Source organism: Lycium ferocissimum, chromosome 7 (genome assembly GCF_029784015.1).
Source record: "Lycium ferocissimum isolate CSIRO_LF1 chromosome 7, AGI_CSIRO_Lferr_CH_V1, whole genome shotgun sequence".
Classification (NCBI taxonomy): domain Eukaryota; kingdom Viridiplantae; phylum Streptophyta; class Magnoliopsida; order Solanales; family Solanaceae; genus Lycium; species Lycium ferocissimum.
The window spans coordinates 15756903-15779311 of NC_081348.1; the positions used below are offsets into that span (position 1 = coordinate 15756903).

The following is a 22409-nucleotide window of genomic DNA, read 5'->3' on the forward strand; positions in this document are numbered from 1 at the left end:
CCTCATTGAAGGACTGAAAGGTCCTCCACGATACCATCACAGTATATGTATATAAAGTAATAGTATCATAGAGTTTTTTTTTTTTTAGAAAAGCGTGTTTTTTAAATAAATGAACATGATACAATCTCAGTATATTTATATACCATGTTGTATCATATAATTTTGTGGACATTTCGGGTAAATAGTTTTAGGGGCATGAAAGTAAAAGGGGTATGAGTGGGTAATTATTTTGTTTTCAGGGGACAACGACGTTCTTTTCCCAAAGTATTTCTTGCCCAACCCGTCACAATTTCGACAGTCCACCAAATATTGTAATTTTTATCTGAACTGAAGATTAATCAAATATCCCATTTTACTCATTAACTAGCCCGAGATTGAGATTTGTAGATCAACAATTAGCAATTCTCTTGGCTTTGGGGGAGTTGAAAGTTATTTCTTTTGAGCCCTTTCACGTTAGATATATGTCGGTAGTCGCTACTATGAGACGCTTATGATGCATTGATATGTATTCCTTTCTGGTATTGACGGATAGCTCACCTTATTTTGATATGCCACCTTGCATCTCATTCGTGCTTTAATTTTCAGTTTTGTCAGGTTGTGTTTAGCACTTCTTTTGTTAGTCACAGTAGCCTAGGCCCACTCATGATGGACTTGGTAGTACATATGTATAAAAGCCATTTTTTACCATTTGTGTCATACTGTTAGTTTACATTGAGAATTTTCAATTTGATGCCAGTGGGATCCCTGATGAAGGTGATGGCCTTGTGCAGTTATGTTATTTGACCTATCTTTTTTTAACTGTGTGGATAATGGGATGTTTCTTAACTTGGATTTGAAACTTTGTAGGGAAGAAATGTCATCTCTAAGCTGTGAAGGATGTTCATCCTACAAGCCATGCTAGTGTTCTGTTGCAATGGTAATGTAAATTTATGCCTTCGCATTTTCTTTATAATTTGATCTCTTCATGTGTATAGTTTTTTTTTTTTTTTCATCAGTTGGGCTCTTCTTTTGTTTGGCTTCTATTATTTTCTACCTTAGCTGGTTCTAAATTTGATCACTGTGGAAATACACATTTTTATATTTATGTCAATCAAAGCTGTACTTAATTATCTTAAACAAAACTTGATGAAAAGTTGACATAAAATGACTGAGATCTCAGTTAGATGCAATAACATGAGGTACTGGTTTCTTTTTCTGTTTCTAGTTCTTTTGTTTTTCTTATTGTCTTTGCAAATGTTACCATGCAACTTGATAACCTAGTGAAATAGTAAAATCACTCATTTGGAATTATAGGTAATATCCTCATAAAAGACTCCTGATTTCTCTTGTGTTATAGAAGGAAAAATATAAGTATATAGTTATGATTGTTACCAAGGAAGGAAGCAGTTCAGCAAATGTAACCAACTTTTTTTTCTGCATTTATTCATTCTTAACATAATGGAAGATCATACTCACTATCTATATGATCTGCTTGCTAAAATGTCTACAAAATTCTTTTGAGCAAGAAATGTGGAGAAGAAGATAAAATGATTGAATTTTTTTTTGGATTTCTATTTTCTTTTTTGTTCCTAACTATTCCCAAGCAATTGCCTTGCTTTGCAATTTTCCATATCCAGCAAAAATCTAAATAAGAGAGATGTGGTTTTCTTGTTCTTTTTTGGTCTATGCACTAGTAGTTGATAAGATTTTTACTCTGCCCAAACAGTTATCTTTAGGCCTACAATGAGGCAAATACATCAATGGGCAAGTAGGATTTTCCCTTTCAAGCCTGCCAAAAAAAAAAAAAAAATGCAAATCAGCAATCAATAATCAACCAAAAAGATATATAAATAATCAAAAACCTGATTTGTAGGGAAATAAATGGAAAAAAAAAAGGGAAGAAGATGTAACTTACTCATAACCTAGAAGAAAATAATGGAGAAAAATAGATATTTCAAGTTTGGCAAGGTCATTTCCTGGGCATAATCTGCTTCCTCCTCCAAAAGGAAGGAATGTTCCTGCCTTTGGTGTAAGTCCCTACAAATTCACAAGACAGCAAAAATTACAAAATCCATAATGGTTTAAGCAAGTTGAATATTTTTCTTTTCTGGAGGAAGGGTAAAAGGAATTATTCGCACCCGGTGTTTACACCAAATCACATCAGTCTACTATGATTAAGTATAAAACTGAGGTAAAAGTGTATTATTTACCTATGTCTATATAAGTGATAACATTTGTAAAGGTATCATGTATTCATTGACTAGTGTAAACACCGGTGTGAGTAAATTTTTAGGGAGGAGTGGTAGAGAGTTTGATGTAAAGCAGAAGGTTTGTTAAACTTACGTCCCATCTAGAAGGATTAAACTTCATCGGATCATTATAGATTTCAGGATCTAAATGAACAGACCTAAACCACACCAAAACCTTCCATCCTTTGGGAATGGTATAACCTGGAAAACAAGCCAGTTAAGTTTTGTTAGGCATAACTTGGTTTTTACTAAGAAAAAAACAGATCAGGAAATGTTACTATAACTGACCATGAAGGGCAACATCTTCCTTTGCCTCCCGGAAGACTACAAAGGAGAAGGTAACCACACGAAGAGTTTCGTCAATCACCTATAAAGGAGCAACAAAGTGGTTTCGTTACATTAATAATAGATTGGCTAGAGTTGATATTCCAAGAATGTAAAAAATGAATACTACAAAATTTACCTTTGAAAGGTAGTCCATTTGCCTAATTTCTCTGAGGGTCACCCCTTTTTGATCAGCTGGCCTATTTTTAACAATAGCCTCTTGCTCTGCCTGTTTTTGGATCAAAGACATAACCTCTTGAGAAACAGAGAACACTCTCAAAGTGTAGACTGAAAATTGTTTCGAAAAATGGGAACTTTTGGCTACCTTAGCTTTTTTTAGGACTTCAGGGTGTTTCTGCAGAAAATGTGTAGCCCACATTGTAATATGACCAGAAGATTCATGACCAGCATTAAGGTACATCACTAAAACATCAATAATCTCCTCATCATTCAATTTCCTTCCATTCTCATCTTCAACTTCTAGTAGAATATCCATCATGTCTTTCTTCTCTCCTGGCCCTCTTTTTTCCCTCCTCTCCCTTCTGTCATCCACTATCGATTGGAAGATCGCCACAAGCTTTTTGCGAGCCTGAAATGTACATATGTATGCCTTTTAACACTCTATTGCAACAAATTAGAGATGATTTTTCACGCATACATTTATCATTTAATGACAATTTTTAAAAATGTGACAAAGGGTAAAGGACATTTTCTCATCTTATTTTGAGATAGAAAAGTAAAGTCGCAAAAAAGATTAGCAATATCGCATAGGGGGATTTACCTTGAGTGCTTTATGATAAGCAAATCCTGGCAGGTTGATAGCCATTGCTCTAACACCATAATTCAGAGTTGTGTATTCCTTTTCTAAAGCATCCATGACTTGTTCACTTCCAGAACTAAGAAAAATGTGCATAATAATCTGAAAAGTTAATTTTCTTAGCTGTGTTAAGAACTCTATTCGTCCCATGGATGCCCATTTATCCAATGCTGATATCACATTTTCTTCAATATACTTTATGTACATCGCCAACGCCTCGTGCCCATTCACAGGTGCTGCAGTTATTTTCCTTAACCATTTGTGTTCTTCATATGAAATGCCAATAAATGATTTTGTACCAATGAGTTGCATAGTGGAAGTAGGCCAGCCAGGCTTGAAGGCTTCATCATCACTTAAAACTCTCCTGCAAGCTTCTGGTGTTGTGACAATAATACTTGGACTACCAAACATCAATGTTTTGTACATTCCTGTCCGTCCAAATCTACGATATACAATGGAAAAATCAGTGACGAAGCCAGATATTTTAACAAAGAGTTTAAAAGAAATGTTGAGATTCAACATGTGACCTGAAGCAAGAATTAGATCACTTTTGCTATTACACTAAAACTTCTCTTTTATCAAGGGAATTCAACAATTTATAATTTTTTTTTTATCTATATGCACAATATAATTTTTTGACGAAAGAGATTCTGATTCCCTTTGAATCATGTATGTAGCCACCCTCCCCCGCCCCAAAAAAAAAAAAAAGAATTAGATACATTTCTTTTTTCTTTTCTTTTTTTCTCTTGAGGATACCATATATTACAATGGAATTGTGTTTTTTTTCTTTTTTTTTTTTAAAAAAAAAATCTTTGGTGATATCCCTTTAATTGTAGATCAAGAATATAAGATAGGTAGCCTTTTTTCCCAAGTATAAACAGAGAATTAAAATGGTTTAGTGGGGGCAGGTGTTCATTCCCTATCTATCTTATCTAAGATGCACTTTTTTATCTTGTCAAGTTGTCTACCAAAGTAGTGGCAACTAACTAACGATTAGACAGTACTTGTGTGATTGTTGTTTCAAAGATAAGATTTAGTGTCTTTCAACAGGAAAAAGTAACCTAGTTTATTGAAAAATCGCACGTCTGGATATTGTTAAATATATTCTTTTTCCACTCCCAGGGTGTCTAGTACTGTTATAAAACATTGACATGTATAAGCTGAGACAATTATTCTTATCTCCTCGAGATCCAAATATTATTCCATCTCCACGCACCCACCCCGTGACAGAGCCAGAAATTTGGCGAAGAGTGCAACTTTTCTTCTCACTTGTGTTAAGAGTGTGCAAAATTAAATATATCTTTTATAATAGCTAACATTTAACCTATGTACACCGCGTAATTTTTCATCGAAGGGTATCAACTGGACCACTCTTTGCCTAAGGTGGCTCAGACCATGCCCACCCCCTCTTCGCCTAATGGAGTGGCAAAAATGAAATATTCACTCAAAGCAAACAATATTGAATCACAAAGTTTAGAACTAGACAAGTAAAAGAAGCATAAAAGACGCACTAACATTGTTTGGAACTTTGGATGATGTCATAATACTAGAATTGCCCTCTTTAGAATACAAGAAAACAGGAAAAAATAAAAGAAAGGAAAAGGCCGGTAAAAGAGGAAACCATAGACAAATAGTAGTATCACAAAGTTGGATCGTATGAATTTGACTAAGATAAAGATGGGACTTTTATGTTGTATAGCCACCCATCAAAATAATTGTCAGTAAATATATATTTTATATATAATTGGTGTATATTTTTTGTATATCTGATCAACGGCTGTTATTCTTTTGGCGAGCGGTCAAATGCTAAGTTCTCCTAAAATATGATGGTCTACAGTCTACTAAAATAGAGAAAAATGTTGATAGAAATTCAAGACTCAATGGGCTGAAAAGTTTCGACATAAAAGACACTAATACCAAACATCAAACTAGAGCCTCTTTGGATGGGCTTAAAAAAAACAGCTTATAAGTTGTTTCTAGCTTATAAGCCAAAAAAAAATAAGTTGGGGTAGTCTAACTTATTTTGTTTGGCTTATAAGCTGTTTTCAGCTTATAAAGCAACTTTGAATAAAAAAGAAACGGCCCAATTAATTTTAAGCTTATTTTTAAGACAAAATGACTTTAATTTACAAATAAAATCTTTTCAAAAAAACTAAAAATAGCTTATAAGCAACTTATAAGCCAATCCAAACGGGCTCCTAGTCTTTTTCTTCTTTGGGTTTTCCGTCTCACTTTTTAGGTCAAGTGCTAAGAATTTTTGCTTTTTACTAATATGTAAAACTTAAAGTTCACAAAACTTTAATGTGAAAAGGGGAATGTAAGTTGATACTCCATTGAAAAAGGAGAAACTATAGAGAATATTATAATGTCGTTTTGTTCTTGTAAGGCCAAGAAAAGTGACAGGTAAAATGACAAAATGTGCCTGCCTATTTTTCTCGAATTAATGAAAAGGTTTTTGAGGCATGCAATAAGTTTCCTTTTCCTCTTTTTCTTCCTCTTTTGTTATTTTTTCTCGACTAGTGTCACCTCACTAGACGACACTAGAAATGAGACAAATGGTATTTTTAAAAAATACCATATAGAATTACAGCCAATGGACAACTTGGAGAACCGCCAAACAAATCTCCACTTTCTTAAGTTATATTGGCAAGTTCTTTCTTTTGAAAAAAATTACCAAATCAAAGGTACAAACTTCATTAATTTGAATTCATAAGATATATGATTAGTTTGACATTTTATAAAATTCCTTAATGAAAATAAAAAAGAAATGATCTCTTAAATGACTGATTCAAATTCAAGATTTTTGAATTTATGACTGGAATTTTTCTAGATCAGGTATGTTGTTCAAGTGTTGCAGCATTAAGAATTTAGACGTGGATTTTGAACTATACATTTAACCTAACATTTTATAAGAAAAAATTAAAGAAAAAAAGTGATGATCCAACTTCAAGACTTTTGAGTTTATAAGTGTGAATCTTCTTGGTCAAAAGAAGAAACAAAATTGTGCTTTTCAAGTGTTGGTGGTTGGTGAAATATACATCTAATTATTTTACACACATAAATATATATGGTTTAACCATTGAATTCTAGATTTTGTCGAACTCAAAAATTTATGATCGAATACGCCAGTGTGTTAGAGAGAGAGAGAGATGACCTGGAAACAAAGGAAGAGATGAATGAATCAGGATTGCTGGACTTGAAAGCTCTGAGGAAGGACCACATGGTACCAATGAAAGGCCAACCTAAATCACCTGGTGGCAATGATAACCTCATCTTCTTGTCACCACCCAACTTTACTTTTTCATAGTACCAAACATTTACACTTGAAAGCACCCATCTCAAACCCAATATCACACATACAATAGTCACCATCATATCCCAACCAAAGGCCATTGTATTAGCTTAAAGCTTAGTTTGATGACTAAGGATGACAGAGATAACTATATATATAATGGACACTAGCTAATTGGTTACTTTTTTTTTTATTCCTTTTCCAAAGCTGAAAGAGGAAGAGGAAGAGGAAGAGGTTGAAAGAAAAGAGAGACTGAGTTTGAGATTCAAAGACATATCCCTCTCATGAGTCTCTATCTTTGGTCCTATATTGCAACACTTCTTTTCTATTTATAAGTGTGTGATAATGAGGAATTTTAACATTACAAAATGATTTTTGGGTTTTAATATTTCTCTTGTACTTTCTTTAATGCGAGTCAAAAAGTATGTCGCTTTTTATACGAGAAGAATTTTTAAATGCGGACAGGTACAAAAAAGGATAAATTAGACTGATCATTTGGAATTCACTTTTTTACATGAAAGGAAAGAGTAGTAAAAAGAAGATGGTGAGTTTCTACTTCAAGATTTGTAAAATTTTGCATCCTGTTGTGTCCATGTAATGTGAAACTGTAATTCATGGAGTTTTTTTAAGAATATGCTTTTGAAAAAACTAATTTTTTTTAGATCACTATTCGATGTCTCATAGATATTAAGAAAGTAAATTTAAGTTCTTTATATTTACACTGCGTTAAGAGTCCTACATCGGTGAATATTAGGGTCCTTGGTCTTCTTATATGATCTTGAGCAATCTCTCTCGTGAGCTAGTTTTTGAGATTGAGTTAGGCTCAAGATCCATTTCTTAACACATGTCATTTAAAATGTAATTATTTGTGATTAAAGCAACTGATAATTTGAAAAATAAGCTAAATAACCTTCTATAGAATGTTAAATTTCAAAGAAGATAGAAAAAAAAAGGAAAAATAAAATAAAATTCAGGGATATGATTGTGCGAATAAAAATTGCTAAAAAGTGAAAGAGAAATACTACTACTACTATTTAAAATACAAAATGATCGTCATGATAAGCGCACAAGTCACAAGTGACCAATAATATAGAAATTTTCACAGGTTATTTGAAATAGTTGTTTAGTAAATGATTTTTTTAGTTTTTTGTAATTTATGAATTTTTTAGATTACGGTTTAATTTTTTATTTTTTTTGAACAAATTAAAAAATTTATTAGAAAAATAAGATCACAAGCTAAAATTTTGTAGACATTGACGATAGTATAATATTTTATTAGTCCTAAAAGCTACATTTACACAAATTCTTTTAAGAGGGACATTAATATTTGTATGTCTTTTTTCTTTTTTTTGGGTAAATTATATGTATGCAGGTTGAAACGGTTAGAAAATATGCAGAATAGATTCGAAGAAGAAGAAAACCTTGAGGCATGAAAATTTACTGTCCTTAAAGAAATATTATTTGTAGTCTTTAGGGGATACAAAAAAGTTTCTTCAGAAATCCTCAAAGTTAAAATGTTACTGCAGAATATTTAACCACTTCAGTGTAACATAATTTATAGAAGAAGAAGAAGCCCATTCCGAAAAAGGTACCTTTTTTTTTCTTTTTGAAAAGGTACCTTTTTTCTTAACAGGTGTTTCAGTTAAACTTAAATCAAAATTAAAAATTTAAGTTTTAAATAAAGTAAAAAGGTAACAGAAAATAATTATGAAAATTAAAAATAGTCTTTTATTTAAAGGTCTGAACCGGCCCGCCCAACCCCAAGTCCAAATTTAAATATATAATATATACAATCAAACCTCTCTATAACAGTATAGTTGGGTCTAAATTTTTTTTTTTTGTTATGGAGAATTATTGTTATACAAATATAACAGCATTTGCCATTTAAATAATAGTTGCCTGTTATAGGCAAAAAAAAATGCATAAAATCTTTTTATTTGTATTTTTTAATGTTGTAAGAAAATAAAAAATTATTTAAATTTTAAATCTCAAATATATGAATGCTTCACTAACTAAACATTAAAGAAAGTTAATACAATTTCAATAAATTCATAGCTGAATGTATAAGGTTTTTAGCTTTAAGCCACACATTTAAATCTACAATACTTGAAAATTAAATTCTTTCAAGATTGATGGGAAATTTTTTATTGTAGCTTGTTTCGCAGAATTCAGTCTCTTAGTGGTGATATAACGCTTGAATTTTCGAAGAATTGCGTCTAAACTTTCAGCAAACGGGTATCCAATTGCTTTTTCTTGAAGGGAATCTAAGAGATGAACTGTTGAATCTTTTAACCCAGTCCAAGTAACAATAGGTGGAGGTTCTTCATCAGCATTTTCATTGTCGTCTTCGGCTTCCATATTCTCTTGTTCTTCCATTCCAATGATATGGGCAATAATCTTTTCATCAGTGAAAGCTTCAACGATAGGAAGTGTTGCATCAAACTCCACATATGTATTCATCTGTAATATTCTGTTATAAATATAGTATATTAAGGTGTCAAATTTAATATGATCAAAATGTATACTACTTATTATTGGTAATCATAGATATTCTATTTTTATAAAGATGGTTACTAATTACATTACAAAAAAAAAAAAAAAAAAAGAGCAGATAGTTGTTAAATTGGGGGGGGGGGGGGGATTTTAAAAAAAGCGTGTTGTTATAAAGTTGGATGTTGCTGTTATAGAGGAGTAAAATATAATATAAAAAATCGGTTCTGTAAAATCTTAGTTGTTATAAAAAGGTGCTGATCTACGCGGATGTCGTTATAGAGAGGTTTGACTGTATATTTATTTATTTACACACAATGACATTTGGCTCACTTATTTAAGTATACTAACGGATCAAACCACTTAAACCTTTTCATTTCTTCATTTCCCATCGATATGAGAAAGTTTCCTTTACAAGTACAAACTGTTCAACAGAAACAAGTGTGAAGCAATAGTTTCATGAACAAAAATATATTTTAAAATACATTTTACCTGATACGATATACAGTTTATATTCTTACAACCAACACGGCGATCGACAACCAGTTTTAAACTTTTAAGTTTTCTAATAGTTGTCGCCATTTCTATGTAGTATACTTCAGAATATATATAGAACACGACAATGGAAGTGTTGGGAGGAGGACTTCTTGCCGGCCTATATATATTCTACTTTGTATTGTCCACTCATCATCATTAGCATGTAGTCTACTTTCTATCTTCTTATCGTTAATAGGGATAATAACATTACTTTAGTCTCTTAATAATTAATAAATTTTAATTTTAATCCATACAATTAAATATATTTAATCGTAATTACTTGAAATGTGCAAAGGCGGACCTAGGATTTGAAGATGACGAGGGCACCACCAAAGGCAGATGCACATTAATTGAAGATATGTCACGCAACAATTTTACTAAAACACCTATAGAATCAATGTACTAGCATGTAAATACAAATTAAATGGCATATCCGTATGAAACTCGTTCCGCGGACTGGTGGTGTGGACACCCCTTTACAAGCAATAGGTTGCCTGTTCGAAACGTGCCAACAACGCCTTCTTTTTATGCATCTTTTTCAATTATCAACTAAAAACGAAAATTCAAAAAAAATTATCCTGCAGCCTAGGTTCAAACTCGGGTTGCATGGCCAAGAAAAAGGGCCTAAGGGCAAGCTGACCAAATGGACCACTCCAACAAATATTCTTAGGAGGTCTTTTTAAATATATGATAGATATTTAAGGTATATACACACACATATATATACAGAGTTTTTTCCGAAGTTACCGGGGGCACGTACCACCTTTCGTAATACGCTAGGTGCGCCCTAGGAAATGTGCACCCTTGATTCTAGGGGTGGGCGTTCGGGCAGTCGGACTGGATATGAAAATTTCGATTTTGGGATTGAAGATATTACAATCCAAATCCAATCCAAATAAGCTCAGATTGGATTGGATTATTTAAGTTCGATTTGGATCTTTCAGTTTTGACTTTTAAGCCTTTAAGGTAGACTTACTAGGAACAAAATTCATGTACCCCATTTACCAAGTTACAGGTCTTACCTTAATGTGAAATCAAATATGTGGATTCAGCAAAGAGTTGTTACCACTAAACCAAAAGGTCTCAAATCACATAGTTCAGTTCTACATTATTCCATCTGTTTCATTGCAAGCTACCTTATTCTAAAAGAATTGAAGTAAACTCCAGCTTTTTAAGTTATACTATATTTAATTTAGTAGAAAATTTCATATTAGACTTAATATTATAATGGATAGTGTCGTAAGGTACTAATTTATTGGACCTTTGGACTGATTAGGATTGGACACTTATAATATGAGTAGGGCTAAATATAAGGTATAATAATTTCGGATTTTTCGATATCCAAAAATCCGAAGTACTAAATCACTATCCAATCCGAAATCCAAAAAATATAAAAATAAAATCCAAAGTCCAAAAATCCGAACCAAATATCCAAAAAGTTCGGACTTCCGTTTGGATTTCGGGTTGGGCCAAACTATGCTCATCCCTACTTGATTCCTTTACTTGGGAATGTACTATGTTAAGCATATATATATATATATATATATATATATATATATATATATATATATATATATATATATATATATATATTGTTATTCCATATTTGAGTGTAATGCTAAAAATGGTTCAAGTATAACATATTTTCTAAATAAAGAGACCAAAATTATATTAATTAAAGGTTAAATGTTTGAGTCATATATGACAAGAATCAAAATCGAAATTTATGAATAATGGAGGGACCAAAAATGTTAGCATCCTTTATTAACAGTTTTTTATTTTTTTAATTGTATATGCTTTAAATAAAGAAACTAATTACTATCAATTTACCAATTAATATGGAATTATATTATTCATAGGTTGCAATAAATTTGAATGAGATTCTTTTATTTTTAACCAAAAATCTTATGTTCGAACTATATGAATAAAAAAAGTCCCTACACGATGCTAATGTATATGCGTGGTGGAAGAAAAATGCCTCCTCTAGAAACTAGGTCTTCTATTTTACTACTCAATCAAAAAAAAAAAAAAAATCTTACTCCCTCCGTATCATATTACTTAGCCACATTACTAAAAATAAATGTCCCAAATTACTTATCCATTTACAAAATCTAGATAAAATTAATTAAATCTTTCTCATCTTACTCTTAGTATTAAATGTTCTTGAAAATAGTCAATATTGATAAGAATGTATTTATTGAAAAGAGATAGGGATAAGATAGTAAAATACATCTTTTATTTATAATTTTTTAAGAGGCATGCAAAAAAAAAGCGGCCAAGTAATATGAGGCAGAGGGAGTATGGGATATTTGCTCCATCAGAAACAAGAAATATAATAAGCATTAATCAGTATATTTTTAACGATGTAAACGTATTTCTGCATTCTTGACTAGTAGATAAATGTCATTGCGACAAGTAGTGAAAACGAAAGTAACAAAATAATACTTTACAGTACGTTTTTAGAGGATAAAACAAAAGATGTGACGTATCACACTCATTAATTGAAGAAGGTCATAGACTCATAGTTTACAATAACTGAAATAATTTTAAGACATAGAGCCCCTTTGGATTGGCTTATAAGTTGGTCAAACCGGCTTATAAGTCATTTTTAATTTATTTGGGTATTTAAAAAAAATATAAAATAGCTTAAATTAAGTTAAAAAGAGCTTAGAATAAGCCAAAATCAAGAAGTTGTTCAACCCCAACTTATTTTTTTTGCTTAAAAGTCATTTTGGTTTGACCAATAACTTTACCCTTTTATCCCTTATATTTTCTATTAATCTCAATACTAACCTTACTTCTAAAAATCCTTTAAGCACTTTTATCCAAACATATAACTGTTTATTTATAAAATAACTTTCAACACTTAAAAGTACTTTAAATACTTATACTTAAAAGCCATTTTTTTGGGGCTAATCCAAACGGGCTCATACTAGAGGGACGAAAAACAAAAGATGTGACAATTCACACTAAAATTATTTGAACAAGGTCATAGTTTTCACTAACTGAAGTAGTTTTAAGATATACTAGACTTCACAGTAGCTGAAATAATTTCAGATACTCCAGAGGGACGAAAAACACAAAACGTGACAAATGATCAAACTAATAGCCTGTTTAACAACTTATTTTTTCCCTTAAAGTACTTTTATTTTTCCCAATAAGTGCTTATTTGAAAAAAGTGAGGTCTTTGGCCAAGCTTTTGGAAGAAAATAAGTGTTTCTGGAGAATGAACATGTAGCTTTTTTATTTAAAAAACATTTTTGATTAAAAGACTTTTTGAAAAACTTTAAAAAAAAATACAAACAAGACTTTTTAAAAACTTGGTCAAACACTAAGTGTTGCTCAAAATTACTTTTTTAATTAATTGGCCAAACACAAATTGTTTTTCGCCAAAAGTATTTTTTGAAAAAGTACTTTTAAAAAACATACTTTTTAAAATAAGTTAATTTTAAAAGTTTGGTCAAACAGGCTCTAATTCATTTGCAATAATGTCATAGCTATCCCTAAACACAACCTCTCCTTTTCTTGTTTAGACTGACATTCTTGTAGCCTTCCATCTATCAATTCTAGCAAAAGGAGATGCAACAAAAAACTAATGAATGGAACAGATAATAAAAGCACTAAATGGGACAAGGTGAGGAGGACACACACCAGATACTTCCAACGTAGCAAAGATTCTTTTTTTCACTTAATTTAACATATTCAATACTGATCAGAAGTTACAATAATTTTACTTGCGATGAATTCAAGTATATCTCTTAGCTTGAATTATGAGAAATCAGAATTTCAATTCCAAGAAATGCTTGGTAAAAACTACACTATGTATCCTAATTAGGTTCGAATTGGTATATAATCGGCTACTCGCAGTAAAATCATCAAATTTATTTTTCTAATCATAATATTAATATTACCCTTTTACTTCATTTCAAACAATATTGTTTTTGCTATTTTCCGGCCAACTTTACCGATTTTATTAAAAACATTATTTAAAATTAAAAGAGGCCCATAACCCAAATAATTTATTCATATTTAAATTACTCGAAATTTATTAATATGACTTCATCACTGACGTGTCCATCACTTTACTGATTGCAGTTCTGTCAATCCAGGTAAGAAAGATATATTAGAGCCCGTTTGGATGGGCTTATAATTTTATAAGTTTAGGAATTCTAGTTTATAACTTTTGGCTTATTTTTATTATTTTGATTTAAAAATAAGTGTTAAAAAGTATTTTTTTTATTTTACCCAAACACTATAAAAATGCTGAAAAATTATTTTGACTTAAAAGCACCTAAAATAAGTCAATCCAAACAGGGTGTTAATATGCTAAAAAGTGAGAGATATAACTACAATTTAAAATACAAAATGATGGGCATGACAAGCTCACAACTCACAAGTGGCCAATAATATAGAAATTTTCGCAAGTTCTTTGAAATCGTCGTTTGGTAAATTAACTTTTTAACTTATGAACTTTTTAGATCTCAGTTTAAAGTTCTTTTTTGAATAAACTAAAAATTTTATGAAAAAAATTAGATCACGAGCTAAAATTTTATAAACATTAGACAATAGTATAATATTTTATTAGTCCTAAAAGGTAGATTTATACAAATTTTAGAAAGAGGGACGGAATCTAAACGATGACTTAAAAAGGGAACATTTGTGTAAATCATGACCATTCCCAATATTATAGCTAGGGGTGTACATAGACCGGGTTGGTTCGGGTTTTTTAAAGACCAAACCAAACCAATTGCATCGGGTTTTTAAATCTATAAACCAAACCAAACCAAACCAACAAAAGTCGGGTTTTTCAACCTCGGATTTTCTCGATTTTTTCGGGTTGCTCGGGTTTTTCGGGTTTTTTCCGGTAAAGTCTTCATATAAAACATATAACTTGTACTTCAAATATTTCTTTAGTCCTAGTAAGATACGACTATCTAATTAAGATATCTATTAAGAAAATAACACAAAATGTGAGATGACAGATGACATTGTACTAAAATATTCAACGAAAAAAAATAATGAAATTGCATAAAATAAAATGATCATAATCTAAAAATACTACGTCATGCTACATTAAATACGGCTAATTTATAAGGCATGTAGAAAATGATAATAATCTAAAAGTACTAAATCATGCTAAAATAAGTACGGCTAATAAGTATTAATTACATGACTAGATATTAAAGAAAAAAATAAAATAAGTTATGTATTTTCACGTTCTTAACTAATATAAAACTAAAGAATAGATATCAACATTATTGTCATTCCAGTGTTAGATATGAATTACTTTTGTTAGCATTAGTATTGATTTGATTTTTGTTGAGTTTTATTTGAGTTACTAATATCATTGGGCTATAAAACTTATTGGACCATTCAAAATTATAATTCCAAGCTTGAATTAATATGTTAAAAGTCAAAAAACTATGAAAAAGTTAAAGAAACATTTATAAATGACATTAAAAATAAATATTTTAATGTATAAAATATGTTTGAAATTTTATAAATGTAATGTCGGGTGGGTTTGTTTCGGTTTGACTTTTTTTAGTTAAAACCAAACCAAACCAATAGTGTTCGGGTTTTTCTTTTTAAAACTAAACCAAGTCAAACCAAATAACTAGTCGGGTTTTTTTTCTCGGTTTGATTCGGATTATCGGTTTGGTGCGGTTTGTCGGTTTGCTTTGTACACCCCTAAATTTATAGCTTTCCGGGATCAAATTTGGTTAAGCATCATCACTCTTTCGCTTAATAACATCCCTTTCCCTTGGACCTTGCTTATGTAACCTGAAACATGGTCCTATTATTTTATTTTATTTTTACATGAAAAATTACGTAACTTAAACCTACTAATTATTCGTTTTAGCAATACTTCTAAATTATTATGAAAAAGCTAGATTTTCACTGTATTGCTAACTTTCACTATACATGTATGTATGTACGAGGTCTAGTGCAGTGGCAGAACCAGGATTTTCATCTAGGGGTTTAAAAATATGAAGAAGTAAATACACGAAGAAGCCAAGGGGGTTCGATATCTACTATATATACATAAAAAAATAATTTTAATTTTGTATATACACTGTAATTTTTCGTCGGGGGTTCATCGAAGCCTCCCTAGCTCCACCCCTGCTCTAGTATATGTACCTATAATATATGTATGCATGCATGCTTATATGATTGTATGTATGTATAATCTATTCTCAAAAAAAAAACTGTTGCTATGTCTTAAACACTAAATAATATGGTCATAATTTGTTATTAGGGACATAAATAATGTTATTTGTGAACCTTTCTCATTTTATGTCCACGTCAACTGTCCACCACCATGAATCCGCAAATTGAAAATCTAGAATCTTACGTGGTGATCGTGTGCTGGTAGCTAGGATTGGTTTCTAGACTTATAGCAGACCATAATAATAAATAAAGCAATAATAAATAGTTGAAGTCGCAATTTTTAAGTAAAAATCTTAATAATTTAAGATATTGTACAAACTTTGGAAAATTTAGACCTATTAAAAGCTATTAAGTCGTTATGAAAGAAAAACAAATACACTAAATAGAATGATTGAATTTTTCATATTAAAATTTTCATTAAAATACAAAGAGATGAAAACCTAAAAAAGTTTTGTCACACATGTTACGAATTTTTCCAAAAAGAAATCTACATTTACTTGTGAGTTGTGACTTCTGATTCGTGATTTCAAGGACAAATCGTAATTACGTCAGCCAATGAGTCGCTTATCATGGTTCCGTATTAAGCAGATAATAACATTGATTGAAAAGGAAATAAAATCGTCTACTTAAGGAAAAAATAAAATATGAAACATGAGAAATTTGGCGTTTTCAGTATTCTCTATCTCACTTTAATTATGATGCTCTTTAAAGTGTAATACTTAGTGGAAGAATATTAAAATAATAATTGAAAAGTTTGTTTGAGGAGAAAATATCTTGTCCAAACTTAATTTGATCAGTTAAATAGATCTACATTCTACCTTTTGAAATCTTACTAAATATTTTTTAATAGGATTTAAAGTATTCTAGAATATCTCAAAAACAGTGTTATATGAAATGATTAAGGTGTAGCTTGGTGTGTGACTTTGTCAATGAATCCGGTGCATAGATTAGAGTTCAAATTTAGCAGAGATAAAATTACAAGGTGAGTGATCCATCTACTTAAGCCGGGCCTCCCATCAACATATGGTGGTAGAAGATAGCATTTACCTGGTGAAATAATTCAGGTGCATGTAAGTTGACCCAAACGCTAGCTTTCCCATTAAATTTAACATCTAATTTTGTTTTTTTTCTTAACAACTAAAATTTGTTAAATACTTATTAAAGAATATTTACTTCTGACTTAAATGGCCAAATGTATGTCTAAAAATTATTTTAGTAAACATAAGGGACCATTTATATCATCCTCTCGTAATTTTATATATGAAATTACGACGGTTTGAACCGCGATATATTATTTCACCTTTTGCATATTATGACGGTTAAATCATCGCAGTCAGGGGTGTCAAATGAGCGAATTGGGTTGAAATTAGAGAGTATCAAAATGGGCTGAGTTAATAAATAAGCGGGTTATTGACGCCCAAAAGTTACTTGGATGAAACAGGTTGGGCTAAAAAGCGGGTCATAACCCAACTCGCTCAATTCTTACGAAGTTTTAGTTTCTATTGTTTGTTCCTTATAATATTTTAGTATCAAATAAAATTATTTTCTTTCTTTATTATAACTATATATAAAATATGAAATTAAAAAAAATGTATATTTGAAAATATTTTGAGAAGAATTTTTATGGGTCAATTTGGGCTGTATACCAGCCCAATTTTATAAGGGCTGAAATTGCTGAGCTAATGATTGGGCGGGTCAATGATCAGCCCAAGCTTGAATGGATTGGGCGGGTCTTCTTTTTATGAACTGATTTTGCCACCACTAATCGCAATCAAGAACCATCTATTTTTGTTGGGATCTTAATAGCTCAGTTTGTTGGGTACCTGAATTTTTATCTTATTGGTGACGGTTCTATTTGCCACCTTGTGATCCCCTTTCCTTACTCCCCTAATAAAATATTTTTTTCTAAAAAGAACCATATATTTTTATATACATTTGTTTGGTGAAAAATATTACTCCTAGTTATGACGTAACATCTGGCGAAAACAACTGCGGATTTTTGAGCCGCCATTGATGCATAAAAGCGGCTTGTCTTATACCACAAAAAAGAAGTAACTAGCCATAAGTCCACAACACTTTCCCTTTATTATGATTATTATTTATTATTTTGTGGTAGTGATTAGACTCTAGGGACGCAAGTGGTTAGTTTGGATGGAATGGACCATGGAATCGAGATATACAAAGACAAAATTGCAATTTACATGGCTCCAATCAGTGGCGGAATTAGAATTTATACTAAGGGGTGTCAAACTATAAAAAAGTAAATATACGACGAAATTAAAGGGGTACAACACATGGTATATATACATAAATTTTTTTTTATGTATTTACGTAGTGTAATTTTTCGGCGAAGGGGTGTCGGGATATATGTGGCTCCGCCACTGGCTCCAATGAGTCATGCATTATCCTAGGTCTATCTATTTAGTAGCCAAATTCAAAGTATTGTATTAGCATTCGACTTGTCTATTGAAATTGGTCGAAGTGAATTCATTGTACACTAGCACAGATAAGGTTTGCAAGTTTTCTTCCGCCAGCTTAGTTGTCTTTAATACCAAAAACATGCATACATATTTTCGTATTCTACTTTCACTTGTTGTATTTGGAAATTTAACTAAAGAGAACATGACATTGACATGTCGTCTTTGACTCTTTGTTCCATGGCCGATGGCAGTCGGGGTCCTCGAGACGCATACTGGAAAAGAAAAAGAACTCGATCCCTATTTTGGCACTAGTGTTGATTAAAGGTGTCAAATAGGTTGGTTAGACTCAATCAGGGCGGGTGAAAATAGGCGGTCATTGGCCCGTTCAAAAGTTACTTAGGCTGAAATGAATTAAGCTAAAATGGGCTAAAACACTAGTTATAACTTCAGTCATCTTAATTGTTACTAAATTTTTATTTTTTTTATGTTATAATTTTTTAAGTACCTAATAACACTATTAATCAGTAAAGAAACGTATTTTTGTTTGAGAAGGTTTTCATTATCAATTTGAGCTCCATATTAGCCCAAATTCAGATGGGTTGAAATAGATTTGACTAAAATAAGTTGAGTTAATAAATGGGTGGGTCATTTGAACGAGTTGGGCAGATCATATTTTCATGTGCTAATTTTTCACCCCTAATGTTGATATGGTCTTCGGATAATCAATAAACCACACCATCTTTAGCGCTTCATGCCTTACTACAACTCTTCTTCAAACGAACGCGTGAAAGTTGTTTGAATATATCAAAAATTGTGGTGAATGTGATAAATATTCTGTTATTTTTAACAAAAGATTTAGCGTTCAATTCTAGCAATGAATTCGTTTTTTGTGGGAGCACTTAAAGTGACATTTTTCAACGAGAATCCAAATTAGTTGGGCCAGAATGGGCACCAAATACCATGTGGAAACTAAAATAAAGACGGAAGGTACATTTCAAGTGAAGCTTTTAAAATTTTTATTCTGTACTTAATTAAATTGCAACTTTTACAGAATTTCCTTTTAAAAACTACAACTACACAAACGCAATTTGTAACTCCACAAGAATAATTCTTGCTTTAATTTCAAATGATTTTCTAATTTAATACGACTAATTTCAAGAATATGTCGAAGTTGGAGTCCGCAACTTAAATGACTCAAAAAGTGACAGGAGCTACCAAAATAACCCATTAAAAAAACAGTTACATAACTACCTTTTGCGCACTAAATTAATGCGCAATGGGTCTTTAATAAATCGCCCAACCCTTTATTCATTGGCCAAATGTTTTAAAATTCACGTTTTTTTCGTACTTTGACCAAAGAGTAGTCATGTTTAAAAACGTCGAAATATCAATATTTTGTATAGAACCTGATATTTTTTTCTGCGAGCAATAATGTAGTCTCAACACATCAAGTACCTATATGTTTGGATCGTCGTTTTAGGGGTTGTAAAGTGCCCCGAAGTAAGTTTTGTTTGTTTGGAACCTTGTTATCTTTAGGTTTAAGTGTTTTATTTTATAGGTTTTTGATTAATTTAGGACGTCGCAGGAGTTATTATTAAACGACAATAAAAACTAAGATAACTAATTATCATTAAGAAAATAAAACCAAAAAAAATCTATACTATTAACATAAAATGTACATTTTATTTACAAATACACAATTTTCATCCCCCTAGGTCCCACATGTGGGAGCCTTTAGAATAACCTTAGGCCTAAGGCGAACCCTACCACCCTCACCATCATCTCCATCCCCCTTCTTTCTCTTAATCCGTACATGCTTTATGCCATGATCATCCTGCGTTCCCTTCCTTGGGGGCTTGTTCAAAATATGTTTCCTCCTATGGGAGACGACCGTGGCCGAAATATGAGCTTCAGGAGATGACTCAATCCCAACAGAAGACGGGTCCACAGGCGCAGAAGAATGAACCTGAAATAACACATAAACAATTTAGTTTAAATTTATGCTAAACTAAACATGGAATAACATATAAACAATTAATTAATACATTATTTTATTGTAAAAAATCAAACATGTGTGTCGACGGGCTCCTAAGATGAATGGCGAGAGGGCTCCTTAGAGGGCTCATGAGCTGGCTCCTCAGCGGTCTCTTGAGCGGGCCCCGGAGCCGGAGATATAGATGGTGCCGAAGCAGGAGACGGGTCTACAGGTGCAGAAGAATGAACCTGAAATAACATATAAACAATTTAGTTTAGATTTATGCTAAACTAAACATGAAATAACATATAAACAATTAATTTAATACATTATTTTATTGTAAAAAATTAAACACGTGTGTCGAAGGGCTCCTGAGATGGCTCCTCAGCGGTCTCTTGAGCGGGCCACGGAGCTGGAGACATGTCGAAGTCCTCGAATAAGTAATTGAAGTCCAGCTCTGTGCTACCCTGTAGATCACGAGCTGGTCACTTACCCTGTGGATGACGAACCGGCAGTTGTGCAGGCGATGGGCAGAACTTGTGATCTGAAAATAAATCCGGCGTATATACAAGTGCAACGGATGCTCCGAAGTAGACAATCGGTAAGAAGTCGACAGTCGGTAAGACGTCGACGGGATCTCTGAAGTCGATGAAGGCTGCTGGGCTGGAGCATGCTAGTCGGGCTCATCTACTAGACCACCACCCCCTCTGGCCCCATCTTCTCTGTGACCAGCCCCTCTGGCCCTACCACCTCGCCCAGCAGCCCCTCTACCCCTACACTCTCGAGCACCGGCCCTCGCCCTTCCCCCCCACCCTCCCCACGCCACGCCACTACCACCTACGGCATGACCACGATCACGACCACCCGCTGCCTGATGCGGGACTTGTAGAACATGCTCGTCGAGACGTCCGAGCTCCTGTGCCTATAACATACCGCCCTCGGCTAGCTGAACCATCCGCGTTGCATATCCCGCTGTCTCGGGGGCATCCATATGGTCCAAGCTCTCCCAGCGCATCCTCTGTACGGTCCATAGCTGCATTTGTTTGCAAATATTAATGATTGAATAAATTTGTAACGTAATACATAAGATGATTAATTAAGTTTATGACTAATAAAACTTACCAACGCCTCATACTGTCCTGTGAGTGTTGCATATCCTCGGCCATCTGCACGAGGCCTCGCGGGGTTGCCAATCAAGCTGTGAGTGATCCGCGTGTACCACTCCATGTGGGGGTCGAGCTCCTAAAATATCCCATGCTTGTTCCATCAACATGGGACGGACCAACCGACTGGCATCTACATCCGAATTCCATACTAGCTGGGACATATGCTGCTGCTATAGATGAAGTACCTCTGGCTCGAAGGGCCCCAGATGAAGGGGGGCGGGATCCATGGAGGTGTCGTATCTATTTTACGCATTTTTAATTAATCATTACCATGTAATTTAATTATGTAATCTTTTATCGAAAAATTATACTAAGGATATTCAATATACTAAGGATGTTCAATCCTAAACTAAGGATGTTCAAACCTAAACTAAGGAAGTTCAATGCTAAACTAAGGATGTTCAATTATACTAACTAATTAAGACTTTAACGAGAAATTATATTAACTATCTAAATTTGCGAATTAATAATTGTTAATTAATTATTATACCAACTATAGTTAACTAATTAATATTATATTAATGCTATTTTAAATCTTAAACTAAGGATGTTCAAACCTAAACTAAGGATTAAATACAATTAACTAACAAATATAATATTAAGGATACTAAGGTTTAACTAAGGATGTTCAAACCTAAACTAAGGATGTTCAATCCTAAATTAACAAATATTTCACAAATAAAAATATAAAGATTAACAATTCATTATCATATAATTAACAATTAGCTAGCAAACAATTAGCAAATATTTAATAAATAGTTAACAAATAATTAACAAATAAACAATTAACTAATGAAACTATTAACAAATATTCAATAAACAATTAACTAATCAAACTATTAACAAATAAACAATTAACTAATCCGACAATTAACAAATACTAAATAAATAATCAACAAATAATTAATTAGCTAACAAACAATTAACAATTAATTAATAAAAAAAATTTAAAAAAATTTAAAAAAAGGGGCACTGGCTGCCCCATTTGCGCA

The 22409-nt window shown here is 32.2% G+C and overlaps 2 protein-coding genes across 2 annotated transcripts; both read right to left on the reverse strand.

Annotated features, from left to right (window-relative positions):
• Positions 1–1395: 1395 nt before the first annotated feature.
• Positions 1396–6975, reverse strand: LOC132063523 (ent-kaurenoic acid oxidase 1-like). Its single transcript, XM_059456092.1, has 8 exons — positions 6524–6975; positions 3334–3811; positions 2878–3141; positions 2692–2781; positions 2517–2595; positions 2323–2429; positions 1895–2016; positions 1396–1768 (listed from the first exon to the last, which is right to left on the reverse strand). Exons 1-8 carry the CDS (start codon positions 6760–6762, stop codon positions 1663–1665), a joined length of 1485 nt encoding a protein of 494 aa, XP_059312075.1. The 5' UTR covers positions 6763–6975; the 3' UTR covers positions 1396–1662.
• A 13012-nt stretch (positions 6976–19987) lies between these two features.
• On the reverse strand, positions 19988–21478 carry LOC132061959 (uncharacterized). The gene is made up of 6 exons (XM_059454629.1): positions 21374–21478; positions 21185–21284; positions 20943–21088; positions 20605–20718; positions 20407–20499; positions 19988–20242 (listed from the first exon to the last, which is right to left on the reverse strand). The coding sequence occupies exons 1-6, from the start codon at positions 21476–21478 to the stop codon at positions 19988–19990; spliced, it is 813 nt and encodes a 270-aa protein (XP_059310612.1).
• Positions 21479–22409: the final 931 nt, after the last annotated feature.

Bases quoted from the DNA above. Each gene is read 5' to 3' on its own strand.
- LOC132063523 (XM_059456092.1), bottom strand. From the start codon at position 6,762: ATGGCCTTTGGTTGGGATATGATGGTGACTATTGTATGTGTGATATTG. The intron at 3,142-3,333 runs GTAAATCCCCCT...TGTACATTTCAG, and splicing joins CTTATCATAAAGCACTCAAG to GCTCGCAAAAAGCTTGTGGC. The intron at 1,769-1,894 runs GTAAGTTACATC...TTTTTTTGGCAG, and splicing joins TATTTTCTTCTAGGTTATGA to GCTTGAAAGGGAAAATCCTA.
- LOC132061959 (XM_059454629.1), bottom strand. From the start codon at position 21,478: ATGGAGTGGTACACGCGGATCACTCACAGCTTGATTGGCAACCCCGCG. The intron at 21,285-21,373 runs GTAAGTTTTATT...AAACAAATGCAG, and splicing joins CAGGACAGTATGAGGCGTTG to CTATGGACCGTACAGAGGAT. The intron at 20,243-20,406 runs GCTCATGAGCCC...GTGTTATTTCAG, and splicing joins AAGAGACCGCTGAGGAGCCA to GTTCATTCTTCTGCGCCTGT.